This window comes from Urocampus carinirostris, chromosome 6, assembly GCF_059441175.1.
Source record: "Urocampus carinirostris isolate Australia breed hairy pipefish chromosome 6, RoL_Ucar_1.0, whole genome shotgun sequence".
In the NCBI taxonomy this organism is placed as follows: domain Eukaryota; kingdom Metazoa; phylum Chordata; class Actinopteri; order Syngnathiformes; family Syngnathidae; genus Urocampus; species Urocampus carinirostris.
The window spans coordinates 41,283,269-41,302,108 of NC_142354.1; the positions used below are offsets into that span (position 1 = coordinate 41,283,269).

General features: G+C 39.0%; 1 protein-coding gene across 2 annotated transcripts in view; it reads left to right on the forward strand.

The window, feature by feature from the left end:
- LOC148364819 (proto-oncogene tyrosine-protein kinase Src-like) overlaps window positions 1-18,840 on the forward strand; it is a 51,322-nt gene that overhangs the window by 4,865 nt on the left and 27,617 nt on the right. For both annotated transcript variants that reach the window (XM_088339014.1, XM_088339013.1), the window contains exon 2: window positions 16,404-16,682. In XM_088339014.1, the coding sequence (XP_088195140.1) occupies window positions 16,412-16,682 (271 nt within the window). In that variant the 5' untranslated portion in view covers window positions 16,404-16,411. The remainder of the gene's footprint in view (window positions 1-16,403; window positions 16,683-18,840) is intronic.

An 18,840-nucleotide genomic window follows, 5' to 3' on the forward strand; every position in this document is an offset into this window, starting at 1 on the left:
AGCACCGAACGCCTCTTTAAGTAATTCAAGAAGTACCCTGACTTTATTGATTGACTCCGAACTTAAGTCACTTGACAATGGTAAACCCCCATGGTGAGATGTACCGTCCATGACAAATCCTAATTTACGTGACTCAATTGTATCTTTATTTGCCAGTACTCCACTTTAATGTTTCATTGGCTGGCAAGTTACCAGTGGCAACCAGTTCATGTTGTTACCCGCTGACTTCCCAGTGACCGCTGGGGAAAACACCAGCACCTACCCTTGAGCAATGTTCCCTGTAATTTTCCTTACGGGTCTGAGCGTTCACACAAAGTCGGTGAGCAACGCTTGAAACAACAGTGAGCCACCATAATCCCAAGTGTGGCAAGATAATTCATTATCAAACATGTCCAAAACTTGACATCAAGTTACATTTTGCTGAGTTTCCGGCAATGCAAAATTATTTTTCTCTTTTGAATGAATTGACTCATGTACTATTGCAAAGGTTGTACGGCCTACAAACGTCGTTTGTTCTTACAATTCTTTCACACGATATCCATTTCTTTTTATTTCCTGATATATTTTGTCGCATAATATTAACATTTTTGGGGGCTTATTTAGTCGGTTGTAGGATACAGAACTGTACTTAATCACATTTTTTAGTGGAAGTACAATGTTGGCAACAAGATTCACTTGATATAATTGGAAATTATTTGAATGCAACACAAAATTTTTCTTATTTTTTCCGTGTTTTTTTTTTCTACTTTTTTGTTACTTTTTTCTTTTTGTTCTCTATTTACTTTTTTCCCTAAATTTCTTTCTTTTCTTTTTTTCTGGCTTTTTTTCTAAATTTTTCCTTTTTTCTCTTCCTTTTGTTTCTTTTTTCCTCAGCTTTTCACTACTTTTTCATTTTGGCATTTTTTTCTTTTTTGTTCTATTCCCCCCTTCCTTTAGGTCATGTTGTGCATAATTTTACATAATATTTGGTCATGTGGGATTAAAGAAGCAAAAACAACCTGAAGAGCCGTTTAGGACCCGAAAGAGCCGGTTCCCTTTAGTGGTCCAAGCCGAAGAAGCCGGTTCTCCACTAACTTTACTCAACTTCGTTCTACTTCGACTCGACTTCAAAATACCGCATTTAGGACACAACGTCAGGGGAACCTGTGTATTTTTACCTTCATGCACTGTAACTTTGACTTAAGTCGCTTGTTAATTAGTAATTTTGAGCCCTCATTTTTGTGGCTAGATTTTCTTGTGCGCTGAGAATGTGCGAGCAGTGCGCAATTGCACACGCTTGCAGCTTCTAAGGGAACACTGCCCTTGACCCCCCTCAAAATAAGCAGTCCTGAAAATGGATGGATGGGCAAACTGCAGGTTTATATAACTCAACATCATTTGGAAAGACTGTATTAAAGAACGTATCAAACAAATCAAAAGTCTTTGGAATTAATCAATATTTTTTATTTATATTTGCTTCAAGCCCTCAGTAATTGACGTTGTGCCAATTTACACAATAACAACATAACGTTTTTTTCTTTTTTTGTTTACCTACCTTTAACCGAACTATAATTGACCCCTGTATGGTGATTAGGGAGTAGTGAATGATCCTGAGCACAATGAGATAATCCTCTGGGAATAAGAATTGAAACGATGATTCAAAATCCATTTACTTTTTGGGTTGGGATTTGGAAGAGTTTCAGTTCATTTGCATGAAAAGGAAGTGGATTTCTAGCTACGGTGTAAATGAGCCGTGTGAATCATTGGAGGATATTGTGAGGATGGCGCTTGAGGGGGGGTACAAACATTAGCCTTTTTACCGTTGGATAACCTTTTGAGTTAAAGTACCCCCCCTTGCCTATTTTGTCTGGATTTTCATAGACTATTACATTCCATTAATTGGGTAGGGCAATCATTAGCCTACTTTAAAATGCCTGTCGGGCTTTTTTCTTTTTCTCTGTTCCGAATGATGTGAAGGTGACTGGGCAATTTTTTGGCTTTAGGCGTAAGTGTTTCATTCTTTGCAAAGCCTGGTGAACCTTTATTTTACCCACGTTTTTATGTCGCTTTTAGGTAAAGATGGCACTCACGACAAATGGGAGAAAGTAAAAAAAAAAGGCAATTTCCATCATCTGGAGTACTATTAATGTCAGATGAATACTGTCTGGTCTATTTTACACTGTCTGTAAAAGCACTTAGAGGTTAAGTTAAATGGCTTCTTCTTTTCTAAATATGAGCAATATGTCATGTGTTACGCCTCTGGATTTTTCCGGCTTACAAGCAATCTAAATTGTGCATAGGTGTGAGTGTGAATGGACGCTCCTTTACCTCAGTGCAGTAATTGGCTAGAAACCAGTTCTGGTTGTACTCTACCCTACTCCCGAAGACTGCTGGGAATATTCCTAGATTTTGGCCCTCTTCCCTCGAGTGGATAAGCTGTTGGAAATATGCATGGTTGGGTAGTTTCATTTAAAAAAAATATATACTAGTTGTTTGAAATGCATAATACAGTTATCAATTCAAGTTGATTGGTATATTTTGGGTCAGATACAGCTAACTTGCTAATAGCAATTGTCATTCAGGGTTGCTCTTTTGTTTTACGAGTCACTTCAAAGACCCACCCCGCCCCCTGAGTTGGTATCAGACCTGTTCCAGGTGGCGGGATGCCCGCAAAGCCTGTTAAAAGACCCATTTCCTACTCTGAAGCAACGTAATTAAATCGAACTTGGCAAAATCAATCTTATTTTACCTTTTATGAGGAGTTATCAAAGGGAGGGTAACGTCTGTTGAGCCCTGTCTACACTGGCTTAACACCGTCTCTTATGGGTTATCGTTCTGTACGAGGAATAGTAATATTAAATGTAATATTTTATGCCTAGGAGGTACTATGAAGAACAGTACAATCCTTGTCACATGTTCTCCCATGCTTATATGCCTTTTGGGCGTTGTCGCGATTATGTATTAACAGCACAATGTCAACCAAGAAAAATGACAGAAAGACGGGATGGAATTCTTTATCAAATTTTGTGTCCTGCCACTCAACTCAGTTCACTATCATGAGTCATTCCATAATATTTCACTTCATCACAATTCAAATATTGACAGGTCACATGTTGTCATTTATTTACAAAGAGTGTAGCACCTCCTCAGTCAACTGTTGTTCAACCTCTGACCTTCTTCGTATAATTAGTAACCATTGCACACAGGCAATGCTCGCAGCCAGAGCCAACGCTTGCAGATGGCCTGAGAGGGAAGTGTTTTCTTAATCAGCCAAATGCCAGCATCCTCTGCCTGTCTTCCACTTCTTGACAGAATACAAGATACAGCCTCAAAATAGTATTAAGGGACAGCGGACAAAATGACTGAAAAGCACAATATGGGTTCTTTAATTTTGGCTCCGAAGCCCATTTTCTGTCTCTCTGACATCACCAAGCCATTGAGAATTGCTCTTCCTGTCTGAAAGTCCCAAATGTCCACTTGTCTATCATTCTACAGACTTATTGTGTGAGGTGTGTTGTTATTATCACTACTCTTTCTGCACTTAAACCTGTGTAATGCTTATGATAAAAATCATTTTGCATGTATCTAAGAAGGTGTTAAGGTGATCAATTTGCTGACTGTTGCCTGACTCAAATGGAGAAGAACTTAGTTTTGCTAAGTGAGTGTTTAAATGTGTCTGCCAAGTCAAAGTAGAAATGACAAGAAGAATGGAGTAGATAAATACTTTATTCATCCCCGAAGGGAAATTCACATTTCCAGCAGCATCACTGAGCTGAGAACAATACAATAATAAAGCAAAAAGAATACAATATACAAATACCTAGTGTGACGTGCAAATGCCCACTGTAGCGTGTTATATAGAATAACTAAATAGTGCTACACAGAATACATATTGCAATAAGATTCGGTAATATGCAATGTAGGTGGTGTGGTTTACTGTGGGCTTTTACTCTGTCGGGTAGAGTTAAAGAGCCTCATGGCATGAGGAAGAAAAGATCTCTTCAGTCTGTCCGTAGTACAAGACAGTGACAGCAGTCTGTCGCTGAAACTGCTCTTTGGAGTGACCAGATAAGCGTTAGCATAGCTTCTTCTTCTTAGTTATTTGTAGTTTGAGAGTACAGATCTCTTCTTGTATCTGCTTCCCTCTCTCACACTCTTACTGGTCTATCTATGACAGACAGTTTCCTCTAGACCAGAGTTTAAGTCGAGTGGTGGAATGTTTTAATCCCCAACAATTTAGTTGTAAACTCCTTATGGGTTTTTACCATCTTTTTGTGGCTGGTTCCTTACATAAAAAGTACGATGTAAACTGTTTAAAATTGTTTTACACTATTATTCTAACCCTCATGGCCTTAAATGCAAAAATGTGTGTAAATATTCTAATCTTGAAAATGAAGCCCTGCACACACCCCTAGCTTTGATTCTTTCATTGGACTGTAACATTGGCCGCCATGACTTCCTCCGCTCACTGCAGCAACTGTTACCGTCTGTTGTGACTCATTCACATTTGTCACGGCCAAATGTTCTCGTCGGAATATTAAATGCAGAGGAGGGACATAGAGAATTCCACTTTATGGTTGTCTTGAAGTAGTCTTGCTGTTTGTCATTATAATAATAATTTCTTCCAGGAAATACAAAAGTTACATTTCTCACAAGGCCTTCAGTTAATGATTTTTTTTGCCTTCACAATTGCTAGAGCTCTGCTCGAATTAATGGTGACTGTAATTGTTTTATGAATTGGCCATTCGGAATGAGCTCCCAATTAGCCTTTGTTGTGGGAAACTCGCCCTCCCATGTCCCTCCCCTACCTCTGAATAACACTTCATCCACAGTGAATCGGTGTGAAGCCAGCTAATGTTTTAGACAGAGTGGATGATTAAAGCAGTATTTTGGAACAGTACAACATACTCACTCTGGCTCTCAGCTCATTTCTTTTCAGGTGTCTCATCTGATCACACAAATGCTTCCTAAATGCAACATCACCAGCAAGAACATAGTTGGAACAAACGAGAGAACTAAGTTAAGCTTTTTCCTTTTTATTTGTTTTTGTTAAACTCTATTTTAATACAGGGTTCAGGAACATATGGCTCACAAACCAGATATTTCCGTTTTCATGTGTACATCTGGCTCGGAGAGAAAATATGAGCCTTTTGTAATCTTCTCTTTGACTTTGCAATCGTAGTGTTTGCGAGGCAGAAGCGAGGTTCACCGTTTGGTCCATAATTTATCGGGCAAAGTTTCAACTAGTTTACACTCACTGTGTTACACCAACAGACCCCAATTTGGCTGTCCATTGCTTAGGGATCCTTTATATAGGAGCTATTTAAACAATTTATGTTCACTGTTGAGACACGTTATAATGAAAACCCACAGAACAACCTGTTAATAATTCATTTAATTTCATTTTCATTAATGACTGAAAACGCTAGCCGAGCACCCAGAGCAATTTGATTGGGTGAGCGGTAATGATGGGCCTGCATTCAAAGCGTACTCCCTGAAATACAACCGTATCCTTCTCGTTTGCAGTATTTTGTTTTGTTTTACAAAAGAACTCTGCTCGCACCTTGTTTTGAGACCATTATTTCGACAACAATGCCCGTCAAAATAGGCCTCAACCATCTTATGTAACTATGAGAGAGAAATATTAAGTGGTATATTTGTTGATATGTGACATAAGATCTAGCATTATTATAATTTAATAGATTTTATGAAATCATCAAACGAAACTCGGTAAAATCAAATGTACTGAAGAATAAGATTTTGTCTTTAGAGCAGGTTTGGCAGTTATGTTGAATGTTGTTCCTAAAGTAAATTGTGTGGCTCTCAAAAAATAAATGTAAGTATTTTGCTTCAGCCCTCTTTGAGTCAAAAATGTTCCCGACCCATTGTTAAGAGATTCAATACTGTTGTTCCTGACCGCCACACACAATTTTGGTGGGGACATGGATTACTCCTGCTGCTGCCATTTTGCTCAGTTCAATTTTAATATTCAAAATTTAAAAATGCCAGAAAAACAAATCTAAACGTTAACCATTCTAAAATGAGTCCTCATTTGGGGATACACAATAAATGTTTCTCTTTTTTTTCTGCTTTTGCCCTCAAGAAAGAAAATATTGCATAGGCCAAAGGACTAGTCGGTAAAGCCGTCTGGACAAACTTCAATGTAGTCAAAATTGGCCTTGGAGAAAAATTGTGTTAAATGTACAATGTTTTTTTTTTTTTTTAAACGCAAATTAAATAATAAGTATGATTAACACATTATTGCTTAATTTCATTGTATTCATCTTTTTAAAAGTAGGTTCTTGAGAAATTATGTTTGGCTTCCATTGTGGTAATATTACAATTGATCATAGTTCTTCCTTTTTTTTCATTTACCAGAAATGTACTAAATATCTTAGGCACGGTATTTTTCGTTTTGTATTTAGCTACTGCAGAGGTGTCTTCATATATATATATATATATATATATATATATATATTTCTGATTTGAGAAAGGCTGGTTTGCCCACATGCTTTATTTGAGTGGACAAGCCGACAAAGCGCCAGAAACACCTTCCCGCCCCACTATTAATTCATTTTCCATCCTGTGGGTTCCCCTGCTGTCTTTATTTTCCCTCCTGATGAATAATCTCCTCTCCTATTTCATACCCAAGTGGTTGTCAAGTTGTGGGTCGCCAAATTCTGATATTGTTTTAACACCATATTAGGAGATTGTGGCCGACTTTTTGGCTTTCTGGTGTCGGATGTTTATATATGCTAGCTGGGATATGACCTGATTTAGTGTGTTTGAAAATGTGTTTCTCTCTCCGATAATATCCCCAGATCTATGATTTCTAACCATCATTTAGTCGTAGAATTCACTAGCATAAAGATGAACTACTTGCGAAAACTCTAACTAGTAGAAATTAATTCTTTTTGCTAGCCACATCAACACATTCTGCATTACACTTCTCAACTTTTACTGAAAAAAAAAGAACAAAAAATATCCATCGATCCATTATCTGCATTCCTTATCCTCAGTAGGGTCGCGGGGGTGCCGGAGTCCATCTCAGCTGACTTCGGGCAGTGGGCAGGGGACACCCTGAACTGGCTGCCAACCAGTTGCAGGGCATACTGAGACTGACAACTCACTCGCTCATTCACACCTCGGGACAATTTGGACCGGCCAATCAACCTGACATGCATGTTTTTGGAATGTGGGAAGAAACCGGAGTGCTCGGAGAAAACCCACGCAAGCATGGGGAGAACATGCAAACTCCACACAGGAAGGTTCGATCTCATGACCTCAGAACTGTGCCACCGAGTAACAAAAATGCTCGAGTGAATTTCCTTTAGAAAATCTTTGCATTTCACCCGTCCTGCATGATCAAGTTTTACACTGCTAAAAAGAAAATAGTAACCCATTGGCAGAACATTTTGTTTAGTTTAAATGCTCATATTTATTAGTTGTAAGTTTTTTTGAACAGGTTTTTAAGTAATAGAAATTATAAAAAATATTTAAGTAGAATCATTGTACAAAAACAAAAAAATAATTTCTCTTCCAGACTAGCAGATGGTATATTGTTTTGCTGTTTTTCCCGATTTGGGTAAAAAATATTAATTAAAATAATCAAACTTATCCTTTACCTGCCTCGTTAGACACATTTGAGTATTATAAGTTTTTTTTTTTTAAATGTATTTTTAAATAAAACCATCAATAAGATCAATCAAATGTTTTGCCAATGAGGCAGGGATTTATGTTTGTTGTGTATCTAAAGCAGGGATGTCAAAGTCAAACAGATGGAAGGTGAGAATAAGAAATTAAGCTCAATTATTTTGAAATAACTATAGTCTAGTGAACTTAATTCAACTCCTTAAAAGCTAACAGATATATTCCAATATGATCAGATGAACAGTGCAATATTTTCTTATGATTATATGAGTAATCTTGAATGGTACAAGAAACAAATATACTTGATGTAAAAATATAAAATCCCCATTAAATGAGCATTTATTAGGCACAATCGGTAGCCTATATTTTAGCAAAAGGGGGCTAATATTTCAATATTTAAAAAAAAATCAATTTTCCATCATTCACTTAACTACAATAAAATAAAAGGCAAGGAGAGGTAATGTATGGTGAAAACAAATGCACAACGATTTCTGGTGTTCTATATAATAATCAATCGAGATCATTTCAGAGGTCAAAGAAAACCCACTTGGGGACTTTTACGTGTGTGATCTAAATAGTCGGTCTAGTGGAATTTTATCGGAAATATGTTAAGTTGGAAAATTGACTCCGTGCCATGGACTGAACGGTTACCCATATCTTTCTATGGCCAGTGATTGCCCCAAAATCAACGAGGTTTTACTCCATATCGCCAAAACCCCTGAGAGAAAAAATAAACGAAAACTTGTTTTTGACATGTTTTACACTTTCAAGTCCATCACTCTCAGCTCGTCCTGCTATTATGGCTTGGCGCTTTGTGACTCAGTTTTGCACCACAAGGATTCTTTCACCCCCTGAAGCGTGTCACAACCACATTTTGGCAAGTGTTGAATCAAAGCTTTCACCACCCACGCCTACGTGCCCACTTCATCAGCAGGGGTCCTTCCCTTATCCTTTGACATACCTAAATCGTTATGTGTGCACTATATTTTTTGTTAAATCAAATGGAAAAAGCAATTTGAGCCTCTTTTTTTTTTTTTTTTATAGCGCGTTCTTTACCAGGGCACTATTGACTATTGAAACTATTATTCCTAATAATTGGATAATTATAATTTATTATTTCCTTTTATTACCAGCTCGGTGGCCTTGGGGTAGGGCGCCCGCCCTGAGACTGGGAGGTCGCTGGTTCAAGCCTCGGCCGGGTCATACCTAAGACTTACAACATTGGTACTCATTGCCTTGCTGCTTGGCGCTCGGCATTAGGGGTTGGAATTGGGGGGTTTGGTTACCTAATGACTCAACACATCAGTTGAGTTGGGCGAGGGGGCTGGGAATCCCCTCCTCAGTATCGATTTCCCAGAAAAAGACTCTAGCCACCTCCCACTAGGGGGCTCTGGTATATATATTACCTTTGGCTCAAAAGTGAAATAATTATGTGGGAAATGATAATAAACACAAGAAAAAAATTGTAAATTGTGCAAACTCCAACCCCTATTCAGAAACAATATAAGAAATTAAGAAAAAAAAAATTGCAATGGTCAATAAATGTTACTTTTATAGAGCAAGTGCAGGGATATAAATATGGAATCACTCCATTCTGAGGAAGAAGAAAAATGCAATCATGAAAAACAAAGAAATTATTATCAAAACATATCACTAGTATTAAATTGCACCACCTTTGGCTTTTATGACGGCTTGCAGTCTCTGAGGCATATAGACCTGATGAGTGACAAACAGTATTCTTCATCAATCTGGTGCCAACTCTGATTGCATTTGCCAGACCATTTTCGCAGGTCTTAGCCTTGCTGTGGACATTTTTTATCCATTTCCACCACAGGTTTTTAACTGGATTGAGATCTGGGCTATTTGCAGGCCATGACATTGACTGGCAACCATACGAATAGAGCTACCTTCTTCAAGAAGTTCAACAATCCTGTCTTTGGTCTTGAGAAATTTCTCTTGTTAGAGCCATGATTCTTGCTAATTCATTTCGTCCAGGAGTCCTCCAAGGTGTGATAACTGCACTGTTTTCAACCTCTGACAAACAAGGAAACTTAATCTAAGCCAGATACCCAATTAAGGAAAGGACATTGACTGGTTGTGTCCTTTTTTTCTACTCAAAATGCACTCATTCCATATTTTTATCCTCAGAATTGAGTGATTCCAACCATATTGGCTTTTACTTTACTTGAATTTTAGAGTTGAGTCAGACTCTGTTTCATCCAACTCTCTGACATGATCTTTATGTGTTCTTGTGCCACCAATCAACCGCCATGATACGCTTTGCAAACATTGCAAGTAGTCTTTTAATTTGCCTATTTAGGATAAAATGCTCAAAAACCTTTGAAGGTTAGGTAGGCATAGTTGGTTTTGACGCTGTTATTTCTGTATGTTTATTTTATCGCTCAAGACAGAGGCGCTATTGACTTTGGCTCATGAAAACTCTCAGCAGAGATTGTATTTATGTAGATATTGCTCAGTTTAAAAAATGTGTCTGTTGCCAATTGAATTCAATGCCAAGGATTTCTATTATTGTTTTTTTATTTTTTGGTCGACAATGTCAAGTAATCGTTGTAGCCCTACTGGTACTTCCTCCTGCCTTGTTTGTTGATAGCTTCCTTAGATGTGGGGGTAAAACATTTATTTGTTGGAAAAAGGATGTGAGATGCTACCGAGGTTGAGAGTGGGAACTTTGCATAGACAAGGGAACAGCTGCTTGTGCGCAGGCACACATTGGTGCATACGTTGTCTGGAACTGTCTCCATCCACAAGAGGAACAAGGCTTTTTTTTCATACCCCTGTGACTGCTTCTGTTTCAGCCGCCTAAAATAGCTGGTCTCGCAGTGAGTCATCTTCAGCTTCTCAGAGGGAGGTCTGCACTCTGGGTGCGAACACACACATGCATATACATGGACATGTGTGTACACACACACACACGCACACACAAAGTCAAAACCTTCTGGGGAAGCACTTACTTGTGTGTCTGTCGAGATGACACTGGCGTCCTTGAGTGACTGTAATTGATGCCTTAAACTCAAAGGGGATGGAACTTCCTACACGCTTTTTCAGACATTTGTCGACTATTTCCTCCTACATCGTGGAAAACTGTAAGGAAGAGAAGCTGAAAACATGCAAGATGTGAGAAATGTTTATTAGGGTGGTCCTTATTTTTTGACTTTTAAAATTTCATGCTCTGACCCCTTGAATATTTTCCAATATATACAAAACGTAATTAGGCAAAGTTTCATCAAAATCAAAGGATATTTAGAGGTCGCTCAAGGCCTCTGAAATTTTGGTATGAAAAATAAGGATTTTTCGCACATTATATCAGACCTAGTGTACAAAGTTACTTGTAACTTTTCTTGTGTTACAATTATAAGCAATGGACTGAAATTGGATGTTCTAAAACGCCGTACACATAGGGTTAAGATTTCCGTTTTTTCTCGAAAATTGCCAAAATTTTACCATTTTGGGAAATTTCAAAGTCGTTGAGCTACCTCTAAATATTATCCAAATTGTTCAAAATTGCACACAGTGTGTTTTTATCGATATAAGAACATATGCGGGGGGTCAGAGCCCAATATTTCAAAAAAAATAAATTTCGACCCCCATTAAGGACCACCCTAATGTTTATACATAATAAGTTTGCAGTTTGATATTTCACTCCACTCCAGGAGGGTTATCTTAAACTAAATTTAATTATCAGAACTGAGTTCTTGTCCTCTGCCAGGTCTTGTGAGTCAGTAAGTTTACATGCAGGCAAAAATACGATTTGGCAGTATTCTGAAAATGCAAAGGTTTGTAAACCTGCACAATACAGTGATACAATAAAAAGGGGCGGGTGGGGGTTTGGCTGGGAGGCATTGTTTGGCGGTTTTGAGCCGCTGGTTCATTAGCATTATTGTTTGACAAAATAAGTATTATTATTATTTTACAATGACATATTGAGAAAAAAATGTCTGGTTTTAGAATAGATGAATTAAAATGAAAAGCATATAAAGTCAATTAATCGCCAATCCCCTACTCATTGCCCAATGTCAGCGGTGCTGGGCTCCAGCACCTCCACGACCCTAGTTGGTAGAAGTGAAAATGAATCAATGAATGAACAATTGACAAGATAATCAACAAAAGAATCAAGGAAGAAAAACAAAACTACAGCAACAGGGTGTCCTGTTTGTGTTATATAATTATTATATAACTATTTGTTTAAGCTAGAATAACACAATATAACAATATATTTTATGACAAAATTCAACAAAATTGCCTCTCCAGACAAAAGCAAATTCTTCCGCACATTTTATTTTACTGTGTGTCATTCGATGACGTTATAAAATCTTTGAAATAATAAAGCCAGTGCATTCATCCATCGATTATCTCCACCGCTTATCCTCAGTAGGGTCGCGGGGGTGCTGGAGCCCATCCCGGCTATCTTCGGGCAGTGGTCAGTGGACACCCTGAACTGGTTGCCAGCCAGGAGTAGGGCACACAGAGACAGACAACTCACTAGGTACAATTTGGCCAATTAACATGAAATGCATGTTTTTGGAATCTGGGAGGAAACCGGAGTGCCCGCAGAAAACCCACGCAAGCACAGGGAGAATATGCAAACTCCACACAGAGAGGCTGCGGTACCTGGACTTGAACCCTGAAGGTCCGCACCGTGGGGCTGCGCGCTAACCACCCAGCCACCGTGCTGCCATCATAAATATACCACTTAAATTTGTCTCCTGTTGAGGCTCATTTTGATTGTCATGTTTGTCCTAAATAATGGTTTCAAAACCAGGTGCTAGCAAAGTTTTTTTGTAAAAATGTCACAAACGATAAGAATATCGTCATATTTGCCTTCGGAGAGAGAGACTGGAGTGCCTTGCGCTATATGCAGAGATCCGCCCACCTCTACCACTCACCCAATCAAATCGCTCTGAGTGATTATCTGCCGTGTTTACAGTTTGATCAGTGGTTTTTCAACATAAAGTATCAAAACAGTGAACATACATAGTTTCCATTTAAAGGGTTTCTTAGCAACCTACTGCCAAAACGGGGTGTTATTACACCCTGACTGTAAACTGTAGTTGAGAATGTGCCCAATATATACTGGACTGAACCATTGATCCAGTCGTTATTGCTTTGTTTTCGCGTTAACTAAATCAACATGAAATCATCTGATTTTGGAATGACACCGAGAAATGTGCAATAGTTAAACTTGGTCTCTGAGCCATATGTACTCATGAGCAATAGGTTCCTTGACCACTCGCTCAGCAACTTCTACAACCCTGTTTACTATAGAAAACACAGATTTTGGGCTCTATATTCATTTGACATGTTCACAATTCAGAAAAACGACCAGCTGTATTTGCCTTTGTGTTTTTGCGGAACAGTTTTGTCCTTCTACCAGAGGATTTGTATACGCACAATAGTTCTAAATTTCTTCATAGTGTTTGCTGTAACTAATACGTTAAAATAATAGTTTATAAGACTCATACCGCCCTTTTTTCTGTTTAGGGACATACGTGTTAAGCAGTTCGTTCTACACATCCTGGTCAATAATTGAACCTTATTAATCAGGGGGGGTCAAAATTGTATTCCATTATACTGTATACAAAATAGATATTTGTTCAATTAAATGTATTAACACACTTTGCACAATACCCATAGATTCAAATTTTTCTGAAAAAAAAGGATCATGTTTGTAAAATTTGAAAATAACAGTCTTTAAAACCAAAGCAAAAATCAGAGATGTTGATGATCTTGACAAATTACTGAAAATGCACAGGCCATTGTATCATTAAATATTCAGTGTGTAGTCTTTAGAGGAACCCACTCTCTGGTCCCCCTTCTTTAAGAGGGGAATCATCACCCCAGTCTGCCAGTCCAGAGGCACTGCCCCCGATGTCCACGCGATGTTGCAGAGGCGTGACCGAATAGACACGATCCCGGATACAATTGGCCGAAATGAGTTTCCTCCACGGGGTTTCTGGGCTCTCCCTTAGAGATAAGGTGAGAAGCTCAGTCATCCAGGAGGGACTCAGTGTAGAGCCACTGCTCCTCCGCATTGAGAGGAGCCAGTTGAGGTGGCTCGGGCATCTGACAAGGATGCCTCCTGGACACCTCCCTCTGGAAGTGTTCTGGGCTTGTCTCACGGGCAGGATGCCCTGAGGGCGACCCAGGGCACGCTGGAGAGACTATGTCTCTAGGCTGGCCTGGAAATGCCTCGACATCCCGTCGGATGAGCGGGAGGAAGTGGCTGGGGACAGGGACGTCTGGACTTCCTTGTTAAGGCTGCTGCCCATGCGACCCAACCCTGGATAAGCGGAAGACGATGGATGGATGAATGGTCTTTAGAGGAAGAAGTATGAACACCCCGGGTTTAGAGCATGTTTGACAAAAGCTTAATTTGTAAGAAAAATAAACTTTTATCTGACATAATTAAAATTAAAACCTGTGTTTGACACAATTTAGCTGTTTGCTTGATTACAATCCGGGTGCCAAGTTTTTACAAATATTCATTGTAATACTGGCCTTATAATAAAACAATAAGAATGATAGAAAGTCACAGTATTCTCGGTTGAGTGAGTACCAAGTAATCAAGCTAACGGAAGACGGTAGAAACAAATCCTGGCCAACATCATTACAAGAGCATAATAGAACTGCTATTGTCTTCCCAATTTATAACTCTCAACCCTGCTACACTGCCAACCAACTCTCCTTTTGTTTAACGGGCATTGATTCAGTCCAGATTGATTGGACAGAAACCAAATTGCTTCGTCGGTTTGCCTGTTGACATTGTCAGGTGTCAACGTGTCCTGGTTGCCTGTTTGCTATTTAAACAGGTTGAATTGATCCTGAAGCTACTACAAGGCTTCTGTTCAGTGAAGCAGGCCGTCTTTGTCAAAATGTTTACTTTCCTCAAAAGATTAACAGCACCTCCGGTACAATCGGACTGTTACTCCATTGAATGTCACTGGATCTGGCTCAGGAGGTAGAGCGCTCGTCTTGGGATCAAGAGATCGCAGTTCGAATCCCGGCTCCTCCGTGTTACATGTCGAAGTGTCCTTGGGTAAGACACTGAACCCCTAATACCCCCAATAAGCAGGTTAGCGCCTCACATGGCTGCACGGCCGCTATTGGGAAATGTGATGCACAATGTAAAGCGCTTTGGGAAGTCTTGACTTGAAAAGCGCTATATAAATGCAGATCATTTCATTTCATTAGTTTCCCTGACAGATTTTTTTTACTTCCGAAATCAGTTTGGCTGTTTAGAATGATACATTTTTTGATCGGATATGATATAAATGGGACTAAAGCATGCAAACACTGGTGTGTGCTAAATTTTAGAAGACACTTCACGCGATGCTATCGAAAGAGCGAAGATTCATCAGTTAAAATAACAAAGATTGATATAATACAATATGATGGATTAATTCCAGTCAGGATTCTAGAATGGACTGCTTTTTGGAGTTTACTTTAGATTGTAGATATTTTGAATGTTTGTTGGAATAAATAAATCATTGTTCCACCCGCCAACGAGTTATTTTTTGTATGTTTCCTCTTTTTCGCTATATTTACCTTTATTGATCTTGTAAAATAAGAATACTTTTAAAAGATGAATATGGTATGATCATAATCGTTGAAATAGCAGAGGTAGATTATTTTTGCTAAACATCTCTCTCATTAGCTGCACCGCTTATCCTCAGTAGGGTCGCAGGGGTGCTGGAGCCCATCCAAGCAATCATCGGGCAGTAAATAAATAAATCTTAAAGCAAGAAAAAATATCTTTAAAATTGGCAAAATGGGCTGCCGGCGGGGATGAATAACTACTTTAAAAAAATGAACATTTTACTTGTAACTTGTTTTTTGTGTATCGCAGTGGCTCGCGACCGGCTTAATGTCCGACTATATTCTCACAGCCAGGCCCGATAACAATATTAGTAATGAAATAATTATTATTATTATTCATTATTAAGCCCAACTTCATTATGTAATTACTAGACCACTAAGGATCTAGATGACTTAGGAAAAGGTATTAGATGTTAGGATTAAGCAAGCTCAACGCTTCATTCTGGGTTTGATTCCAGTTGCATCCACTGATGGGCAAATGATATCAGCGATATTTTTCGACTGATCAAACATTGCTCAACTACGGTGACATACATCCAAACTTTTCGGGGGTGAAAAGAAATGGGTGTATACACAAATAAATACTGTACAAACCATAAAAAGGTTCTTTTTTTTCTGTGCGTCCCGGCACCAAACGACCCACGGCCCCAAATCGGTCCGCGGTCCGTGGTTGCTGACACCTGTTTTAGTTGACATTTTGTCGTTTTGGCCTACAAATTCCAATTTTTTGGGGCGAATTTCAATTTTTTAGTCCATTATCAATAACTTATTGAGGCACCCCTATTTCATAATTGTACAGGTAGTTCATTCAGGAAGGAGGAACTACAAGTTGTTCATATTTGTCACAGTGTGTTTGAATAGCAAGCAGGGGAAGGCATCCATGCAAATACAAGTTAAATAGGGCAGTCAATTTAAAGCCTTGAAGATTTTTTTGTAATCCCCCAGAGATTTTTTTTCTGCACAAAAAAAGGAAGTGCTCACCCTGTTAAAGGAAGTATTGCTGCTCTTCGTTCCGTTTTTGGGTCAAAGTCGTCCATTGGTTTATTCCCCTTTACAGCAAATTCGAAACATAGTAAAATTGAGCCATACCCAACACATACAATCGGATATAGCATCCTGACTCATCTGAAACTGTGACTCATCACTGGCTTTCATCACAGGTCTGCACATGGGGGCGGGCAAAAGCAAGCCCAAGGAACCGGGCCAGCGCTCCATGAGTGTGGATGGAACCATTGGCACGGGCTCCGACAGTGGACACTTCCACCACCTGGGCCCTGCCCAGCAGACCCAAACCCCAAACAGGAGCCCTGCGGTGGGCACTGGCCGGCGGGGATATCAGGGGTACCAGCAAGCGCCAACAAACACTCCAGAGTTGGCTCTATTTGGGGGAGTGGACCACACTGGCACTGTTACTTCACCTCAGAGAGGACCTTTGTCAGGTATGTTTTGCATGGAAATTGCAAACCATTGAATATAACTCGGGCAGCACAGCAACTGAGTGGTTAGTGCGTCCACGGCACAGGACTGAGGTCATGGGATCAAACTTTCCTGTGTGGAGTTTGCATGTAATTGTCTACTAGTCAACAACTATTGAAAAGATTAGTCGAATAATCAAATATATAATTTTATCTTCTTAAATTTAGCATGAAATTGATGGAATTATATGGAAAAATATAATAAACGCAAGAAAAATGGGTACAAGGGAAAGTACATCTTTTATCGAACGTACTGCATATCAGTACAAAAATCAAATAAAAACCAATTAGGAGCTGTGCTTAGTCAGTAGAGACATAAATACATAAATAAACCTCTGTCCAGGCAAATAAAAAATAAATTAAAATCAAGCAAACATGTTTTATCCCTGTAAACAAAGAACAGGCACATTAGCAACAGATGATGTAAATTTAGTGACGTACATTCAGTGTTCAACTGCAAAATCTGTAACAAAAGATCTTTTGATTCTCAACATTTTGAAATCGGTTTTAAAAGCTGTCATTTCTTCTTTGGACTGCATGCGTTTAATTTCTACTACATTTGTCAGACACTGTCTGGTATAGCGCTCAAGCTCTCTTTTATAGCATATATTTTTATACGCATATAAAATGTACAAGGCATGTCATCAAAACCATATTGGCTTGAGTGTTATTTGAATCTGACGTTTGCAGTAATATGTCTTAACTAAGATCAAAACATTCGGTTGTAACTCTGTTTGACCCTCACAATCCCCCCCCCCGAGGACAACAAAGTCAGTTAGTTCTTTGTTCCTTTGTGTCTTTGTTTAAGACATATGTTTCCTTATCCTCACTGTAAATGTGGACTTGGAGTCGTCCAATTTCGTTGTCACAGCATATCCCATGTTGTAACAATGACAATAAAGGCATATTCTATTCTATTCTATTCTATTATATAGACAAAAATCGTTCTTTTGTTTTAATCATGTTAATCAATATTTCTTAAAAATACATTGTACAGACTACGATTGCGGCACTCATTCTATCGGAAGTGAAGCACTGAGAAGCATAGGAAAATCTGAGTTTGTGTTCACGTGAAGGGGAGTGAGACATCGTTAGTGTCTACTTCCTTGTGTGCGTTGCTGCACGTTGACGTCATTTCCTTGACGTTTCAATGAAGGGTAGTCTCAAACGGGGGGGGGAAAGACTTAAATGTGAAAAGTATTCGCGAATATAAAAAATATTAGCTGTCTGCAGTCTGTGACTGTGCACAGTGGATAGTGGGCTTCCTGCTTCAGTGACTCTGCCCCCGGTTGCTTGTCGGTTGGGTAGTGTCCGAGACATAAAGAAGGAGAGAAAGAGAAAAGATCGGCTCAGCTGTTGCTCCGTGTTGTGCCTGTTTGACCCGCTTCCAGTTTCGCTGATTAAAGGTCTTTTTGGGGTCCTTGGACCTAGTCTGTGGTTTGCAATAATCTGTGGTATGTGCAGCCCTTTGAGACTCTTTTTGATTAGTGGTTTTCCAAATAAACGTGGCTTGACTTGACTCAACTTGACTTAATAATCGGCTTAAAAGACCTAATAACATGTCTATACTGATAGCGCTCAAATTCACAAATATCGGTGCAGATAATCGGCCCGCCGGAAAATCGATAGACCTCTAGATAAAATGCTCCGAAACATACGCATAGTTGATGTTGATGCTGACAATTATGTATGTTCATGTTACTGCTCAAGACAAAGACACTATTGGCTGTTAGGCATGAGTGACTCTCAGCAGGGATTTTATTCATTTTGAGATTCCTCTCTCTCTGTTGGAATAACGTGTCCGGCAACAATAGTCTACAATTAAAATGATTGTTGTCTATATCTATTGTTGATTTTTGTGGCCAACATCAACTATTCGTTGCAGCCCTATTTGGAAGTAATCATTTCTTTCTGACGCACATTGACATTTTTGCTAGTTTCCTGGTAATTTCTTACAAAGACCAAGAAGCTCAATTTTGCTACACTTTGCAGGACACACAAACAATACATTTGTCATTAAAGTTTATTGGTGGAAGAGAAGAATCAGGTGCATTTGAAGACAGATTTGGATTTGATTCTTCATTAAGCTACACTTTCACATTTTGCAGCATGTTTTTGACAA